Below are 19112 nucleotides of genomic sequence, written 5' to 3' on the forward strand. Positions count from 1 at the left end.
ACTGGTTTGACAGCCTTGAAGGATCTACAGGAAGGAAACTTGAAGTCCATCTGAAACAATATCTTTGAGTTATTAGTACTCAGCATTCAGCCAGTGGTGTGCAGCAGTTTCATGCTTCGAGTAGGGCTGCGTTGGGTTCAACAGCTGCAGTCTGACAAGTCCATGTCCTTTCCGGAGGCGAAGCAGGCAGAACGGCTGGAAGCTGTGGTAACCTATGGTGCAGATGCACTGTATGACCTTATCAAGATGTCCTCTAGGACCATAATATCAGCGGTCTCAGCAAGGAGACTGCTTTGGTTAAGGGCCTTGTCGGCAGATGTGACGTCCAAGTTTCAATTAGGACTGCTACCTTTCAAGAGGAAGCTACTTTTTGGAGAAGATTTGGAGGAGATGATAAAGCATCTTGGGAACAATAAAGTGCACAAGTTGCCTGAAGGTAGGCCTAGAGGGGCAAGGAATTCCTCTTCTGGGCATGCTTACTTCCAGGGGAACAGGCATTTTCATCAAGGAAGGTTGTCAGCAGGTGTCCACAAACAGGCCTCGGGGAGGCAACAGTCCTGGAACCAGCCTTTTCGTGGGCAAAAGCCGGACAGAGATGGTTCTGGAGCCAAATCAGTATAATGATGCAAGGCCGGTCCACTCCTTCGCCCCGCTGATAGGGGGTCAATTGATTCCTTTTTTTGAGGACTGGACCAGGATCACTACGGACCAGTGGGTCTTAAGCATGATAATACAAGGTTATGCTTTAGAATTTGCTCATCCGCTTCGAGATCTTGCGCCTCTCCAGATAAGAGATGGGTGGTACAGCAGACTCTAGACCGGCAACGGATGCTAAGAGCCATTGTCCTGGTTCCCGTGAAGGAGCATGGGAAAGGACGTTACTCCATTTACTTCGTGGTTCCAAAGATATGAAGGAGGTGAATGTGGCTCTCAAGGTCCTTCGTTTTTACATGGAGACGCTCTACTAAGTCATTGCAGTGGTTCACAAGGGAGAGTCCTTGGCATCCCTGGATGTGACCGAGGCCTAATTGCATATAAGCATCAGGCCCGACCATCAGAGGTTTTTGCGGTTTCAGATCCTCAGCAGGCATTTTCAGCTTTGCACCCTGCCGTTTGGGCTGATGATGGTCCCAAGGATTTTCACCAAGGCAATGGAGGTGGTGGGAGCAGCCCATAGGAAGGAAGGAGTGCTAGGACATCCATATCTAGACTAGCTCATTCAGGCAAAGTCGGAGGCCCACTGCAGATTTAGTGCTGCAGTGCTTGCAGTCACTTGGTTGGATTGTGAATTGGTCTAAGATCAGCCCGTCCCATCTCAAGTGTTGGAATTTCTGGGAGCACACTTCATTGCCAAGCTGGGGAAGGTTTCCCTACAGAGGAGCGCATTGTCAAGTTGCAATCACGGATTGTTGGAGAGCCAAATGCCCAGGGTCTGGGATTACCTACATTTTATTTATTTATTTATTTAAAATTTTTATATACCGACATTCATCCAGGATATCATATCGGTTCACATTGTAACATAAACTGGCGCTAGGCATGGCGCTTTACATTGAACGATTAAAACATGCGAACAAGGTATTAAAAGGGGGTGGGAGATAACATGGGAAAGTTTGCATTAAATTATATTATAGCAACGTTCTCGGCTCCATGTCATCCATGTTGGAACTCATGCCTTGGGCGTTTGCTCATATGAGGCCTCTACAGGCAGCGTTACTTTCCTGCTGGGGTCTGTTCTTGGAGAAGTTTTCAGCTTCCTCTGCCACTTATAGAATTAGCCAGATCCAGTCTCTTGGGGTGGCTTGGTCAGGACCACTTGTATCAAGGTATGGACTTGGAAGTTCTGGAGTGGACAGTAGTTACCACCGATGCCAGCCTTTCCAGTTGGGGAGCTGTCTGCTAGGTTCAGTCGGTACAAGGCCAGTGGTTGGTGGAAGAAGCGTCATGGTCTGTTAATCGGTTAGCGCTGAATACATTTCTTCCTCTCTTGTGTGGCTGCCCACTCAGGATCTTGTCCAACAATTCGACAACGGTGGCATATATCAACAGGTAGGGTGATACCCAGAGTTGTGCGGTGGCTCAGAGGGCTCGGGAGCTAATCCACTGGGCAGAGCAGCATCTGGTACTGATAATGGCTTCTCACACAGCCAGGAACAACAGTATGTAAGCGGATTGTCTCAGCTGTCAACAGGAGGCTCCCAGAGAGTGGGAGCTGTCAGAGGAAGCAATAGCTCTCATCTGTTACAGGTGGGGCAAGCCTCATCTGTTACAGGTGGGGCAAGCCTCATCTGTTACAGGTGGGGCAAGCCTCAGTGAAATGCCAAGGTATCCCGCTGCTTCAGTCGCAGAAGAGAACACAGAGCAGAGGTACTCGATGTCTTTGTCCTTCCTTGGCAGTGGAACAATCTGCTGTGTGTTTCCACCATGGCCATTTGGTGGGCAAGATTTTGCAGTGTGTGGAGAGTCATTTGGGAGGCGTGATTCTGGTGGCTCCAGAATGGCCTCAAGAGACCTTGGTTTGCAGATCTGATCAATCTAGCAGTAGATGGCCCGTTGAGATTCGCTCATCTGCCAAAGCTTCTGCATCAAGGTCCAATATTTTCAGATCAGGCAGCTCGCGTCTGTCTTGCAGCTTGGTTCTTGAGAGGAAACGCTTAAGAGAAAAGGTTTTCTCTGAGGATATTATTTCTACTCTATTATAGACTAGAAAGTCTTCCACCTCCTTGTCCTATGTGAGAGTCTGAAGAGTTTTTGAAGATTGGTGCATGGAGTAGGGGGGTGGTCCCTATGCGAGCTTCCGTAACACATATCCTTACCTTTTTGCAAAGAGATTTGGAGAAGGGTTTGGTCTTTAACTCCCTCAAGAGTTTGAGAGGCAGCGTTAGGTTGTCTTCAAACCAAGGTACAAAGAACGGCTTTGGCTGCTCATCAGAATGTGGTGTGTTTCCTTCGGGGGGGGGGGGGGGGGGGTGTGAAACATTTGCGCCATCTGCTCCACAAGCTGTGTCTCTCCTGAAGCCTTAACTTAGTCCTCAAAGGCATGAATGGTGGTGCCTTTTGAGCCTCTTAGAAGGACTACTATAAAAGTTCTCACTTTGAAGGTGGTTTTCTTGGTGGCCATTTGTTCCACTAAGCGAATCTTGGAGCTTCAGCCGTTCTCGTGTAGAGATCCTTTCTTGCGAAGTTCAGATTTGGGCGTCTCCTTGCGGATGGTTCCAGCGTTTCTGCCGAAGGTGATGTTGTCTTTTCACTCAGATCAGTCAGTGGACCTTCCAAGTTACTAACAGCTTCTGGTTGTCTGATCACCTTTTTGTGCTCTGGAGTGGTGTGAAAAAAAAAAAAAAGGAACATAAGTTATCAAAAGCCACAGTTGCGCAGTGGTTGAAGGAAGCCAGGGTCAAGGTCATCCTGACCCAGAGGGGTTGAAGGCTCATTCTACCCTTTCTCAGGAGGCCTCCTGGACATAGTGTCAGCAATTTTTGGCGCAAGAGATTTGCAGGGCAGCTTCTTAGAAGTCTTTGCACACATTCGCCAGGCGTTATTGTTTGGAAGTCCAGGTCCCAGAGGCCATGTGCTTTGGTGAGAGTGTACTTCGAGCGGGACTCATGCAGTCCCACCCCATTTAGGGAAGCTTTGGTACATCCCTGGAGTCTAAACTGATCTGGGTACGTACAGGGAAAGGAAAATTGGTTCTTACCTGCTAATATTTGTTCCTGTAGTACCACAGATCAGTCCAGAGTCCCGCCCAGTTGATGTGGGGATAATTGGAGAGTCCACTCGATCTGTTATTGTAAATAGACTGAAGCATGTTACAGGTTTTGTTTGGGCCTTCATGGTTTTTCAGGGGAACAAGTTTATCTGTTTTAAGTTTCCACTTCCCACTGATAGTTCAGGAGCTACTTATGGGTGATTAATGTTGCATTTTTTCTACTATCTTGGCTTTGGTACAGGTCAATACCGAGGGACTGCAGATGGCACAACGGGTTATATGCCAGTGTCAGCAAAACTTTCTCTGTCTCCATCTGCTGAAAGGGAGGCAAAACCCAGGAGTCTGGACTGATCTGTGGTACTACAGGAACGAAAATTAGCAGATAAGAACCAATTTTCCTTTTATGGACTTCTGCTCTAGGAACTTATCCAAAACGTTTTTAAAACCAGCTACACTTACTGCCATAACCACATCCTCTGGCAATGAATTCCAGAGCTTAATTATGCGTTGAGTGAAAAAGAATTTTCTCTGATTTGTTTTAAATGAGCTACTTGCGAACTTCTTGGAGTGTCCTCTAGTCTGTGTATTATGCGAACGAGTAAATAACCGATTCACATTTACTCAATTAAGTCCTTTCATGATTTTGTAGACCTCTGTCTTATCCCCTGTCAGCCATATCTTTTCCAAGCTGAACAGCCCTAACCTCTTTAGCCTTTCCTCATAGGGGAGCATTTCATCCCCTTTATCATTTTGGTTGCACTTTTGTGTACTTTCTCCAGTGCAACTATATCTTTTTTGAGGTGTGGTGACCAGAATTGCACACAGTATTCAAAGTGCAGTCTCACCATGGAGTAATACAGGGGCATTATAACATCCACCATTTAATTCACCATTCCCTTCCTAATAATTCCGAACATTCTGTTTGCTTTTTTGACCACAACAGCACACTGAACCGACAATGTCAATTTATTATCCACTATGACACCTAGATCTCTTTCTTGGGTAGTAGCACCTAATATGGAACCTAACATCGTGTAACCACAGCAAGGGTTATTTTTCCCTATATGCATCACCTTGCACTTGTCCACCGTAAATTTCCTCTGCCATTTGGAAGTGCAGTCTTCCAGTCTTACAAGGTCCTCCTGCAATTTATGACAATCCACTTGAGATTTAACTACACATAATTTTGTGACATCCACAAATTTAAGCTCTCACTCATTGTGCCCCTTTCCAGATAATTTATAAATATATTAAAAAGCACCGGTTCCTGAGGCACTCCACTGTTTACCTTTTTCCACTGTGAAAACAGACCATTTAATACTACTGTCTGTTTCCTGTCTTTTAACCAGTTTGCAATCCACAAAAGGATATCGCCTCCCCATAACTTTTTAGTTTTCTTAGAAGCCTCTCATGCGGGACTTTGTTGAACGCCTTCTGAAAATCCAAATACGCCACATCTACGGGTTCACTTTTGTTCACATGTTTATTTACCTCTTCATAAAACTGTAGGAGATTTGTGAGGCAAGACTTTCCTTGGGTAAGTCCATGCTGGCTGTGTGCCATTAAACCATGTCTATCTAAATGTTCTGTGATTTTATTCTTTATAACAGTTTCCACAATTTTTCCCAGCCCTGAAGTCAGGCTCTCACTGGTCTATAGTTTCCCGGATCTCCTCTGAAGCCTTTTTAAACTATCAGAGTTACGTTGGCCACCCTCCACCTGCAAATTTTTACAAATAGGTCTGAAATTTAATTTTTGGGTTCTTTCAGGACCTTGGATGTATACCATCCAGTCCAGGCAATTTACTACTCTCCAGTTTGTCAATCTGGCCTACTACATCTTCCAGGTTCACCATACTTTGGTTCAGTTCCTCTGAATCATCACCCTTGAAAACCATATGCAGAATGGGTATCCCTCCAACATCCTCTTCAGTAAACGCAGGAGCAAAGAATTTGTTTATTCTTTTTGCAATGGCCTTATCTTCCTTAAGTGCCCCTTTAAACCCCCTATCATCTAACGGTCCTACCAACTCCCTCACAGGCTTCCTGCTTCAGATAGATTTAAAAGAGTTTTTATTATGAGTTTTTGCCTCTATGACCAACTTCTTTTCAAATTCTCTCTTAGTCTATCTTATCAATGTCTTCCAGTGCTTATGCTTTATCCTATTTTCCTCTGATGGATCCTTCTTCCAGTTTTTGAATGAAGATCTTGTGGCTAAAATAGCCTTTTTCACCACATTTTTTAATCATGCCGGCAATCATTTGGCTTTCCTTCCACCTTTCTTAATGTGTGGAATACATCTGGATTGCACTTCTAAGATGGTGTTTTTAAATAATGTCGATGCCTGTTGCACAGTCTTAACCTTTGTAGCTGCACCTTTCAGGGTTTTTGGTTTTTTTTTACTATTTTCCTCATTTTGCTAGTTTCCCTTTTGAAAGTTTAGTGCTAGAGCCATGGATTTATTTACTTGTCCCCCTTCCTGTCAATAATTCAAATTTGATAATGTTATGATCACTATTGCCAAGCAGCCTCACCACCATTACCTCTCTCACCAGATCCTACTCTCCACTGAGAATTAGATCTAAAATTGCTCCCTCCCTCGTTGGTTCCTGAACCAATTGCTCCATAAAATCATCATTTATTCCATCCAGGAGCTTTACTTCTCTCACATGTCCTGATGTGTCATTTACCCAGTCAGTATTGGAGTAATTGAAATCTCCCATTATTGCCGCACTACCAATTTGGTTAGCTTCCCTGATTTCTCTTAGCATTTCACTGTCCATCTCATCGTTTTGGCCAGGTGGACGTAGTATACTCCTATCACTATACTCTTTCCCCAACACACAAGGGATTTCTACCCATAAAGGTCCAATTGTTCACTGCCGCACTCTCTAGCCACTGGCCCACCTTGCTCCTGCTGGTTGCCCCTGGCCTGTGATTCCATTTTTTTCCTGGTACAACATAGCCCACTATAAGCAGAATCACCCCAATCGTACATCTGCTCAGCATGTGTGACCTGATTGAAATAAATTGTTTTCCTTCTTTCAGACATTGTCACATGCCTGGCTTTTGACCTCTGCGGAATCTACCTCATTTCTGGTTCCCGAGACACCACCTGTATGATCTGGCAGGTCCTGCAGCAGGTAAGATGCCCCACACCACCAGCTGCAGGGCTGAACTTGCAGGAAAGTAAAGTGCAGCTGCCCTGCAGTTTGAGAGCTCTGTCATGTGTGTATTATTTGCTTTTTTAGTTTTTTTTATGTTTCTTTTTTTTTTTTTTTTTTTTGTTTTGGGTCAGGGTGGATTGTCTTCCGGTTTGGCCCCTAAACCTGTGCAAGTGCTGTATGGCCATGATGAGGAGGTGACTTGCGTTGCCCTCAGCACTGAATTGGACATGGCCGTGTCAGGTTCCAAGGTAAGGGCGCTGCTCTGGGGCAGATCATCAGCAGGGATGTTCTCCCCTCCTGACCTCCTTCCATGTCACTGACAGATTCCGGGGTTTTTCTTTTCTCCCCTTTCAGAAAGCTCCCTTAGATGTTTCAGGCACCCCCCCTGTCCCTTCTCTGATAAATCTCTGCTTTAAAGCCCCCCATCCTTTGGCCACTTCAAAGCGTATAACCTTGAAATGCTCCCCTCCCTTATCCATGTGTCCCCAGTGAGTGCATCTCTCTGTTTTACAGCACAGTGTCCCCTTAGGCTGAATTTGTAGCTTTATCAGCTCTGTTAATCTTAAGAGTAACGAGTGCTGGAAGATGAATCTGCTCAGCAATAATGCTGTAAGCCCCTTATACTGAAGCTCTTCTCTGATGGTACAGGAGTCAAAGGGGAGCCGAGAGAATCCCCTTAGTTGCAGAAAACATGTTCTTAAAGTTTATCTATCCTTTTCAGAGTGGAAAACTTCACATGAGTGTGCCCGGGTTGGTGCTGCTCTTTCACAGTCAGACTGAGTGCTGACTTTACGAACTGCAGGCAAGACGGAGGAAAAATATTGTAACGCTCCACCCTGCGAGCTGCACGGGATCCTTCACCTAGAGATGTCTTGTGATGGAAAATTCCCGCAAAACATCTAGCCCTGAGAGGAGTCGAGTGGGGGGTGAGGGGGGAGGACATTGCCCCTGCACGACTGAGGAAGCGGGGAACCCTGTGTCCTGATGCTCCGGAAAGAGGAGCAGCAGAGGGGATACATCTCCGAATCCTCCCTCTCCCCGTGAACGGGCCGATGCGGTAAAGTGCACCCAGCCTAGCCCATGGGTTTAGGCTGGGTGGTTAGGCGTGCGTTTTGGGCAATCGAGAACAGCGTCTGATGCAGTAGGGAGATTAGTGCGCCCAAAATGAGTGCCCTAACAAACTCGTCGTACCTGAAAGCACCCAACGCATTATCTATTACTGCGCGATGCAGGAAAGCACACCCAAAGGCTGGGCATCCAGCACATTTTTTTAATGCAGGGAATTTAACTCCAGCTCCGGAGGTGGAGTAAAATTAACTCGCAGACAAAGGGCTCATGAAAAACATTTTAAAAATATGATCCTCTGTGTTGTGAGCAATGTGTCCCGCTCCTCAGTTTCATCCTGACTCTTGTATTTACTGTTTGCAGTGGAGAAAAACACTGCAAACAGTAAATTTGATCAAAAAAGAAGTGCACCTTTGTTATAAGGGCACAATTTAGAGGCCCGAGCGATGGGCGCCTGATTATAATAAACTTCAGCATTGCAATCAGTGCCTCAGCAAAATAACCACAAAGAGGCACGATCAAAATGGATGCTCGTATTGAGCACCTGCTGCAAATGTGGGCAACCAATGTAAAAAAACAAAAACAAAAAACTCTTTTGAGTGCCAGAAACGCACTTTTTTTTACACTGCCCTGATTTTCCACTCATTTCAGTACTGCATCAGGCGCACAGGGGATGTAGCTGCACATGCGTTAGGGTAAACGGGCACTCAATCCGAGCACCCGTTTTGAACACACATCTTATTGCATCGGCCTGGAAATCAGAGTTGGAGAAAGCTGAGGAGCTGGGGGCGGGGGGGGGGGGGGAGGTTTGAAAGGATTCATTTTTGGCTACATGGAGAGAGGTCTTTAATGAAGAAGTAGCATTGTTAGCTGTCTTAGAAACGCTGAATGAAATAAAGTCGTGCTCCCTCACGTAACCTGGCTCTTGTGAACCTGTTTCCTCTTCGGTATCTCTGAACAGTATTCCGTAGGTTTGGTTTCTCTTTTACTTCAGACTTCTCGGTGATGTTTAACTTACGAATGAGATTTGGAGGAGAGAATTATTAGATCATCTTTCTTCTTTGTATGAGGGAAGAGACGGGATGGAGAGTTTTTTGTATGGTTTTCTCTGAGACTGCACAGTGCTATTTTTGGGTCATAGATATATATAGATAGATCAGGGTCTTTCCGGCTCATACGCACATTATGATAAGTACTGTATATATACAGCTCTCAGCAGACTTTTCACCTATACAAACTTAACCCATTATGTTTCAGTGTCCTATTTAGAGGATAGCTTCTTAAAACATTTGGGACATAATGGGCTACGGTGTAACAAATAGAATAAAATCCCACCCCCCATCTCGCATCCTCTATAAAACCCTCACCACTATTCACAAAGCCATATATGCACACAATTCCGATTGGCTTGACGAGCCCCTGCGCCTCACATGCCCTAATTGACCTACCAGGACCTCTAACAAAGGGACCCTCCATGTCCCTTCATTAAAGAAAGCTCACCTCACATCCACAAGGGAACGGGCATTTTCCATTGCTGGCCCCCACGCATTGGAACTCACTCCCAACCTACCTCAGACTAGAACCAGGCATCATCAAATTCAGATCCCAGCTAAAGACCTGGCTTTTCAAACAAGCCTTCCCCCAAAACCCATAACAGCCCCCCTTAACAATTTCCCCTTGTAATGCACAATGTTATAACGTTTAATGAATTGCCTTTGCACTTGTTTTCAAGGTTTCAAATTTGCCTGTTGCATTGCCTCTCTGCCTTCTATTCTTTCCTATTGGTTTAACTTATATCCCCCCCCCCCCCCTTTCCCCTGTTTTTTGTAACTTTCCGCTTTTTTAGTTCAATGTAAACCAATATGATGGGTTGTTTGTTTTTTTTTTACTAATATCGGTATAGAAGACTCGTTAAATAAATAAATAAACGTTCATTATCAACACTAACAAAATTGACTGATGCATCTAAAGCAGGAGGCCAGGCGTTTTAGATTTTTCTGTACATTCTGTTGATAGGATGGAACAATAATTATCCACACCATCCGCCGGGGCCAGTTCTTGAAGTCCATAAAGCCCCCCTGCGAAAGCTCGTTGCCCCTGACAGTCTCTGCCCTGATGGTGGGCTCGGAGGGGCAGATCATCGTCCAGACCACCATAGAGGGCCGAGCTTCTCTGAAGGTGAGCGCCATGCTTCTGAGTTCGGTAGGAAACCCACAACTTGGTCCGAGCCGGATAGAAGTGGGGGGAGAGGGGGTGGAATTTAACATTTTGTCTTCACAGTGATGGGGATGAAGAAAGGGAACATGTGGTGGGGGGGAGGGGAGCTGTAATTCCGTCCTGACAGTTTTGATGGGCATTTAATTTCATTTATAAATTGCTTTCCTATGTGAGCCCAACATAATGTAAAAGAGCTTCTGTGTAAAAAAGCAGAAACGTAATAAAGGAAGAGATAACAGAGAGCAAAAAGAACTATTGTTAGAAAAAGAAAAATTGAGGAGACAGACAGAGGAGGAGGAGGCGGGACTGTGTGCAATGATTCTTATTCAGGTAAAGCATGGCAACACAATTTTGACTCACTGCTGCACAAAATTCTTCTTGTGTATTAGTAAGTGCTGCACAAGCCTATATCTTGTATGTTTGCTTTGTTATACTGCCACCCGGTGATCAGTGCTAGTATTGATTAGCTTAGTTGCACTGCAGGGGCCATGTAACCTTTGATCTAGGTCATTAGAGCTGCATTGTGATTGATCTGATCTTCCTGAGTGGACATCACTTGTTTGTTTGTGCATTTCCTTCCTCAGAGTGTCATCTTTTTTCCTAAATGGTCCACAGAGACTCCAAGGCATCCGGGGGCAATTGTTCACCGGGCAGGGAATTTTCCGTTTTAGAGAAAGGCTAACCAACAAAACTCCTGCGACACCCCCTCTGCCTCTCTGTATAGGCTCCTAAAGAAAGCAGTGCCTTTTTACTTACTGAATCCAGCTAAAGTATGCAAGAAAAACGCATTAGAGAGCTTGCACAGTTATTCTTGATTTCATTTCATCTTATAGTGTTATGTTTGCTCATTGTTCTGAAATAAATGTTTGGAAGTTATCTAAAGTTGGATCAGCAGTTCTCTATCTGTCTAATGGCAAAGGAAAGAAAAGACATGATGCAAGGGCGAAACCACAAATATTTTGACGAGAAGTGGGGGGGGGGGGGAAGCAATTTCCAAATTGCCAACATTTCTGCTAAGTCTGCAGGCATTTTCTCTTTTGAGAGTTGCCTAAGCAGAAGTTACCCACAGAAACTTGCTCCTTTTTTTTTTCTGCAGATATATTTTCCGATGGATGGAAAAGATGTGCATATTTTTCTCAGAGGACAAGCAAGGTGTTGATCCTTGCACATGGGTGACATTATCAGATGGAATCCAGCACGGAACTTTGACATCCAAGCTTCTAGAACAGTGGCTCTCAACCCTGTCCTGGGGACCCCCCCAGCCAGTTGGGTTTTCAGGATATCCACAATGAATATGCATGAGAGAAAATTTGCATGTTATGGAGGCAGTGTATGCAAATTTTCTCTCATGCATATTCATTGTGGATAACCTGAAAACCCAACTGGCTGGGGGGGTCCCCAGGACAGGATTGAGAACCACTGTTCTAGAAGCTTTGAGCATTCCCTCTTGGAGATTTTGCAGTCTTAGTCACTGTCGGGGACAACAGGAATCTGTTGTGGTTTAACCAAAATAAACACTTTGTACTGGCAATTTAAGAAAGACCTTTTATTGGAATATTCCAGGAGAGTGAGCGATTGCCAGCCAGGCAGTTCAGAAGCAGTCTCGGAGAGCATTGTTCACACATTAGGTTAAATCTGTTATGGTTAGTGGTGTTTGGGTGGATCCTTGGACACTGTGGCAGCTGACCACGCCCACGGGGGGCAGTCCCGTGAGGGACCACAGGCTAAACTCCGGACAAACACAGATTTGAATCTTTTATTAAACAGTTTGTGGAACCACCAGAGGTGGCAGTAGTGAGTAGTAGATGTTGAGCCCAGTTGGGCACGTCTCACACAGAAACGCTGGAACAGCGGATCCTCTGCAGGGCAGTGCTGTAGTAGAAAGAGACTGAGAGTTATGAGCACACAATAAGATTAACATTCAGAGTCCCCATGTAGAAATAGGAGAAGCTCCGAGACAGGGAGAGCAGGCCCTCGAGGAGCGAGTACCTGATCCCTTAGAGCTGAGAGACTCGGTAGAGTTGTACTCACTTAGCAGTAGCAGAGATTCTACTAGACGAGAGGTCTGGCACCGGAGCAGAGAGCAGGCCCTCGAGGAGCGAGTACCTGGTTCCAGTGAAGCAGTACTGTGGAGAGAGATGGTTTCTGTACTCACTGATGGTAACTGTAAGTTAGTTCTTCCAAGTAGAAGGGTAGAGGTTGCAGGCAGCGACACAGGGAGCATGGGCCCTCGAGGAGCAAGTACCGGTTTCCTGATAGCACCTGAAAGAGGCAAATAGGCCCCCTGAGGAGTGGGTACCCCGTTAGAGACCCCGAAGGGTAGTAAGAGTTCCAGATAGCACTGGAGTGGAAGAGTAGCTTAGGAACGGAGAGCGAATCCCATCCGTACGAATCCTGTTGCCAACTCAACGAGCTAGCAAATACTGTAGGCAGATATACCCTGAAGTCGTGACGTCAGAACAGGGGGATGCCCCTGAGGTTCGCGCCAACATAGAGTTAAAGATGAGGGCGGCGTGTGCGCGCGCCCTAGAGGTACCTTGAAGGAGAATGGTGGGAGGCAGCACCAAAGCCGATCTGGGGACGCCGGAGGGGACGGCAAGCAGACGCTGCAGTGGCCATCAGTCCAAGGTGAGCGGGAGGAGCCGCAAGTAGAGAGAGGTAGGCGGGGCGAAGCCATTGAAGACCGACGGACGCAACAAAATCCAGTTTACACACCAATAAGCTAGTTTGTTTTTTCATAATATTTTCCTGTTTGGTTGATGTTAACGCAACATCATCTTAATAGGATGGTGGTATAATATTATCTCATATATATTGAGTTGTGATTCTTGTAAGTCATATGATATCTTATATATTGAGTTCAAAAGACTGGGACGAAACCTAAGACTAACTTGATATCTTTTTTTTACTTTTGGCCTACATTTCAGAATATTATGACATGTCAGCAATTTTCAGTAATTCTACAAGTCAATCAGTATAAATTCACTGTCACTACTAATTTACTACTAATTTAGTGTCACTACTAATCGTCGGTACAGTGTGCTGCGGCAGTCAAAAAAGCAAACAGAATGTTGGGAATTATTAGAAAGGGAATGGTGACGGCTCCCTCCTGTGGTGACGGCTGGTATACCTTATCAGGCTTGGGATGAACACTTCCCCTCTCATCTTCTCATAGCCGGTACAGAGATGGGCGTGTCATGCTCCATCTTCAGAGCGTCTGAAAACTCCGGACTGGACTCTGGATTAGAGGATTCAGAATATACTGGCACATGGTTAGGGGGGTGAACACCCTCTGTCCTCAGAGCCCCGGACTGGACTCTGGATTAGCAGATTCAGAATATACTGGCACATGGTCGGGGGGGGGGGGGGGGGGGTGAACAACCTCTGTCCTCAGAGCCCCGGACTGGACTCTGGATTAGAGGATTCAGAATATACTGGCACATGGTCGGGGGGGTGAACACCCTCTGTCCTCAGAGCCCCGGACTGGACTCTGGATTAGAGGAATCAGAATATACTGGCACATGGTCAGGAGGGGTGAACACCCTCTGTCCTCAGAGCCCCGGACTGGACTCTGGATTAGAGGATTCAGAATATACTGGCACATGGTCAGGAGGGGTGAACACCCTCTGTCCTCAGAGCTCTGGACTGGACTCTGGAATGGAGGATCCACAGCCAGCCAAAAATTCCAGGACCTCAGGATTTTTAACTTGTTCTCTTTTTAGATCTGCATGCAACACTTCATTGCTTTGCTTTATAAGCTGAGTTATCTTTACACAGCTCCTTTCCTTGAATAGCATTATGTAAAATTGAATTCTGATTACAATTTTGATACTTGCTCACTTGAGCTCTGACATCAATTAACTCTTGGCCCCTCTCATGCACCATTTTGCTGGAGAGATGTCAGTTGCAGATTTAAAATATCAACTTTCATTTTCTGACTATCAGATACAGACAGAGCTGATTCCAGTGGCAGAATCCACCCAGCTTTGATTTGATTTAACTCTTCAAGCATTTATGGCATACAGATTGCAGAAGTCTGCTTACTCGTATGACGGGCATCAATCTGGCTGTATCGCATCTCAGTCCTGTCCACTACTGGATTAGGATTCCAATCCCTGGATTGCACCTTTAATAATCTGCAAACACATATAAGCTTTTTAAAGTGCTCACTAAGGTCACTTTTACTTTTCTGGAAAGGCATTCTCAATACATTTAATAGTTTGAACATTCTCACAAAATCAATAACATGTTTGCATTTCATCTCTGCCTGTATTTCAGGAGAGAAATCAAAATGCCTTTGGTCCTGTGCTCTCTTTTGATGCAACAGGTGGCACACGCTCTTGGACCATGGCAGGTCTGTCCCTCCCCCTGTATCAGGCTCAGTGGCTCTAATGAAGGGGGGGGGTGCATTCTCCTATTTGAAGCGAGATGGAAAATCTCCAGTGGATTTGGAAGGTGCATTTCGCAAGCCAGCAGAGATTTCTCTTAACTCTGGACAGCTGATTCTACCTAGAGAATCCTCCGTCTCATTCTTGGAGAGCATTAGAACATTTTCTGGCAACAATACAAACTGCTTTTGGGCTGTGTCACCTTTTTGGACTTCAGTCAGCGGTAAGCACAAGTTTTCAATCTGCTTTTGTAAGACAGATATATCATCTTTTTGTTGCACTCTCAAGATCTGCAAGCTTGTTAATCAAAAGTCTTAATCACCTCATTATTTGTGTGACAATGTCTTGACTCACAAATAATGAAGCAAGTTCATTTAAATCATTTTACAACTCATATTGAGAACCTGTGGATTTTGTGCTTGGTTTGCCAGGTAACAAATTTTGTATTAACATGGAGCTAATTCCAAAAACCATTTTTTAGAATCAACTACAAACAAATCATGAGAATTATATCTTTCTTCACCAAGCCATTATGGCAAACTGTATTTAAAGAGTTTTATAGCTGGGAAGAAGGAGGGAGCAGGCCAAGATGGCAGCTTGAAGGCCAGAGCGTCGCCGTTACCTCTTAAATCATATTTAGTTAAGTTTCTTACCTGATGGATCGCAAGAGGAAAGGCAGGTGTATGGCTGTCCCCGCGGGCCCCCATTTGCATCTACTCCGTGTGCCTCGAAGGACGTTCATGCCATCCGGGAACAAGAAATGCCGTTGACAGAGCAGCCATTGGGGAATAGAGGAGGGGAAAATTTGCCTTCCGTTTTCCCTGGGCTCCATGGAATCGTTAATTCCTGCGATGAGGATGTTTCCCTCTGACCCAGCCTTGATGCGGGATTATCTTGATGCGGTCTGGAAAGACACGTCCGGATGACGGAGTGGCGACTCCCCTGGGTGCGGTAAACGCTGAGAGACCTTTGCCTGGCAGCGAATTCCAATGAGTCGGCGTTTTCTTCCCCTCAGTCAGACTCGGCACCAGGGCAGGGAGAGCCTGGAAGAGGTACTGTTTCTTCTCTCTCTCTTTGAATGGAGATTCCTTTACATGGCGGTCCTTTGTGCTGCCTGCAGTTTGTTTTGTTTTTTTCCTTGAGACTATTTGAGAAACCATTGAAGACCTAGAACAATTGATAACATCCCAAGTTGGATCTATGCAAGGCACAGTTCAAGCCTTAGAGACACGAATTATGGGGCTGGAAAATGCCAAAGAAAACACTGTTTCACAATTGGCTGATGTTATAACACAAGTTTAACCTATTTAAAACCACTACAAGAAGCTTTGATTAAAGATAATAAAATTCTTTCAAACCAGGTTGAAAGCCTTGAGAATACTATGTGGCGAAAGAATTGATTTTCCTTCTGTTCCCATAGTTTCTTCTCGAGATATGTTTAAGAAGTGTATGTTGGAATTTTTAAAAATCTCTAAAAATGCTTTGCCTCCTATTGCTAGAATTTAGTATTTGCCACCATCAAGGAAGGAAATTGAGGGTAGGCGATCTCGGGAGCCCTCTATAAGATTGGATAACCCCTTGGATGTCACGGCGTTTTTGAAAATACCTCATTCATCTATAGCCAAGCCTTCTACTTTATTGATCCACCCTAGTTTTAGACGCTGACTGAGACTGGCTTCTCAGGACATATTTTAGATACCATGGTGGCGCCTTTCTATAGTGCAAAACAGTGGTGTTTCCAGATGTTTTGGGTTACACAGAAGAAAAGGAAGCAATTTCTTTTAATGAGACTTAGGATATTACAGTTAGGGGGTCAGTGTTTTCTCAAATTTCCCTGTAAATGTTAACTGAACCTGAAGTTCCTGTTTAGGGGATTATTATGTCCTTTATTCTTAGGTACTCCTGGGTCAGCTGTTTAGTGTGCTATTTTTTTTTATAAGAGTAATTTTTTCCTTTAAGATAGTGTTCTTGGTATCTGCTCCAGATTATGGACTATCTTTAGCTGAGAGTCATCATTGCAATTCTTCTATTTTCTTTTTTCTTTTATTGTTTGTATCAGCTTGAGGTTTTCCTTTCTCAAGTTTATCTGGATGTATATTTGGAAATTGCATAAACAAAATATTAAAAAACAAAACAAAACATTTTTATAGCCGTGCAGCATTTAGCCTTACTTTCGTTTTTACATATCGCAGGGAAAAACAACCTTGATTTTTCCCAGGCAGAAGTAATACATTTCTTTCTTATCTGAAACTGCCAGTAACTCAGAGCTGATTAACCCATTAGAGGCAAGAATAAAGACTCCAACTGCACATTATAACATAATTTCAGTGGAAATTATACCAAAATGACATCACTTGATGCTTTAACAAGAATCTATGCTTGCTTAAACAGAAAATCTCAGTGCAAATATCTGCGTTTCTCACAGGACAAGCAGGATGGTAGTCCTCACATATGGGTGACATCATCAGGATGGAGCCCAATCACGGAACACTTCTGTCAAAGTTTCCAGAACTTTGACTGGCCCCTACTGGGCATGCCCAGCATGGCACTAACCCTGCAGCCAGCAGGGGTCCCCCTTCAGTCTTCTTTTTTCCATGCAGCAGTAGCCTCGCGGTTTAGGAGCTCTGAACACATTCCTGACAGGAATTTTTTCCTCACGGACTTATTTAAAATATCTTGCCCCACAGGGGTCCCTCCTCTAACTTTCTCTGGCCGCTGTACTCCGGTAAGTTTTTTCGCCTTTTTTCGTTGGTTACCGTCGAGTTTGGTCCTTGCGGCCTACTGGCCATCGACTGTACCGCGGCTCGATTTTTTCTATGGCCATGGCGTCGGGTTTTCTTCGGTGCCCGGATTGTACTCGCACCATGTCGATCACAGACCCTCATAGAGTCTGTGTAATGTGCTTAGGCCGTGAGCATGATGTCCTGACTTGCACCAAATGTGCCCTCATGACACCAAAAGGTCGCAAAGCCAGAATGGAGAAGATAGGACTCCTCTTCCATGCTCACACCCTGACGCCGTCCATCGCATCGACGTCATCGGAACTGGACCCGTCGAAGTCACACCAACATTGACAACCGTCCGGTGACCGCCCGCCATCGACGTCTTCACGGCCATCGACTCCCGTTTCTCCCCCTCAAGATCGAGGGGATCGAAGGGAGAAACATCGCCATTGACATCGTAAGTCTCGGACCGTCGAGGGAGCGAAATCATCGTCCTGCCCGAACCCCCCCCCCCGCCATGCCTGATCGCGGACGCTGGTCTGAGGAGACGGCCTGGCACCCACATTACCGCGGGCCTCCCAGACTGCGCTCCTCCTGCCCTTCCAGTATTGGAGCATCCCACACACAGCATTGTATTACCTAAGACCTTGTTAAATCTTGGGCAGCTTTTGGTGTTTTTTTTTAATTGGTTTCTCTTGCTGCTACCCAAACTGTGCTGTCACCAACTGTGAGTCAGTAAAGAGATGATATTGTTTTCCAGATTCAAGCAAGATTTATGCAGCTGTATGGGATATTCAATAAGTGATTGCTGTATGTGTAGAAGTGAAGAGAACAAAGATGATCGGTGTCAAAGGGATTCTTTATTAGAACTGTGCCCAACTCTGGCCAAGTTTCGCTCTTGTTAGAGCTGCCTCAGGGGCTGTGCTGATGAGTTCTTATGTTCAGAAAACCTTTCAATTGGAAGCTTCAGAGAATTGCTGGGACAAAGCTTAAAAAGTCCATGTCACCAGTTCCTATATTTGTTGCACCAAATGTTTGAGACCAAACACTGTCATTGCATATAATTTGTCTCAAGAGGAGTGTCAAATTCACATTGGAAAAACATCGAACCTGCAATGCATAGCTGTATGTGTAGAAGGAAAATGCTGCTATTGTTCTTTTTAATGCTAAAAGGACTCATTTGGCATTCCTGGTGCTATACCCCATGTCTTCTTTTTATGCCATTTGATTCACCTCCTCTCACCAGCTGCTTTCTGCGCTCTCTCGTTTTGTGGCTACAGGACAAGTTTGCCATGCACCTGTACTCAGTGAATGGCAGACACTTGGCCTCTGCACTCTTGGACGAGGAGGTCACTGCCATCTGCATTACACAGGAGTTCGTGGTCATGGGGACGCTGCAGTGTGCACTCCACATCTGGGACCTCCACAGGTAATGTTCCCTCTCATCCGATCAAAAAGTTAAGTGTGCCATGGAGCCCCAGAAAGCATCGAAGGACAGGCAACGTCAGTTAGCAGAACAGGGCATACATTGGTATTCAGCAGTATGAGCTGCCTCCAGTGTGTACCATCTGGCTCCATTATTTACAGTATAGGCTGATCCAGTCCTGGTTTTAACTTCAGTCATGTGCATACATTTGTGGTTCAGATCTTCCTAAGAAAAGGAGGACCACAAGTCCCAGTGTACACGGGGCTAAAACTCAGGAATGGATCAGCTTGTCCGGAAAATGATGGAGCCTTTGCTAAGGCTCATCGTGCATCTCCATTGACATGGACATTGTAGAATGCAATTTTCAAACACTGAATAACCAACTCTACACTGTAAGTTTTATATTATGTTATTGTT

The 19112-nt window shown here is 45.1% G+C and overlaps 1 protein-coding gene across 4 annotated transcripts in view; it reads left to right on the forward strand.

Annotated features, from left to right (window-relative positions):
• Nucleotides 1-19112, forward strand: part of NBEAL2 (neurobeachin like 2) — a 528491-nt gene that overhangs the window by 490730 nt on the left and 18649 nt on the right. For 3 of the 4 annotated variants that reach the window (XM_029588231.1, XM_029588229.1, XM_029588230.1), the window contains 4 exons: nucleotides 6758-6852; nucleotides 7008-7124; nucleotides 9958-10119; nucleotides 18550-18698. In XM_029588231.1, coding sequence (XP_029444091.1) covers nucleotides 6758-6852; nucleotides 7008-7124; nucleotides 9958-10119; nucleotides 18550-18698 — 523 coding nt within the window. Of the gene's footprint in view, nucleotides 1-6757; nucleotides 6853-7007; nucleotides 7125-9957; nucleotides 10120-10742; nucleotides 10951-18549; nucleotides 18699-19112 lie in introns of those variants that run through there. The other variant, XM_029588232.1, reaches the window with a different exon arrangement.

The sequence above is a fragment of the Rhinatrema bivittatum genome, chromosome 2 (assembly GCF_901001135.1).
Source record: "Rhinatrema bivittatum chromosome 2, aRhiBiv1.1, whole genome shotgun sequence".
Classification (NCBI taxonomy): domain Eukaryota; kingdom Metazoa; phylum Chordata; class Amphibia; order Gymnophiona; family Rhinatrematidae; genus Rhinatrema; species Rhinatrema bivittatum.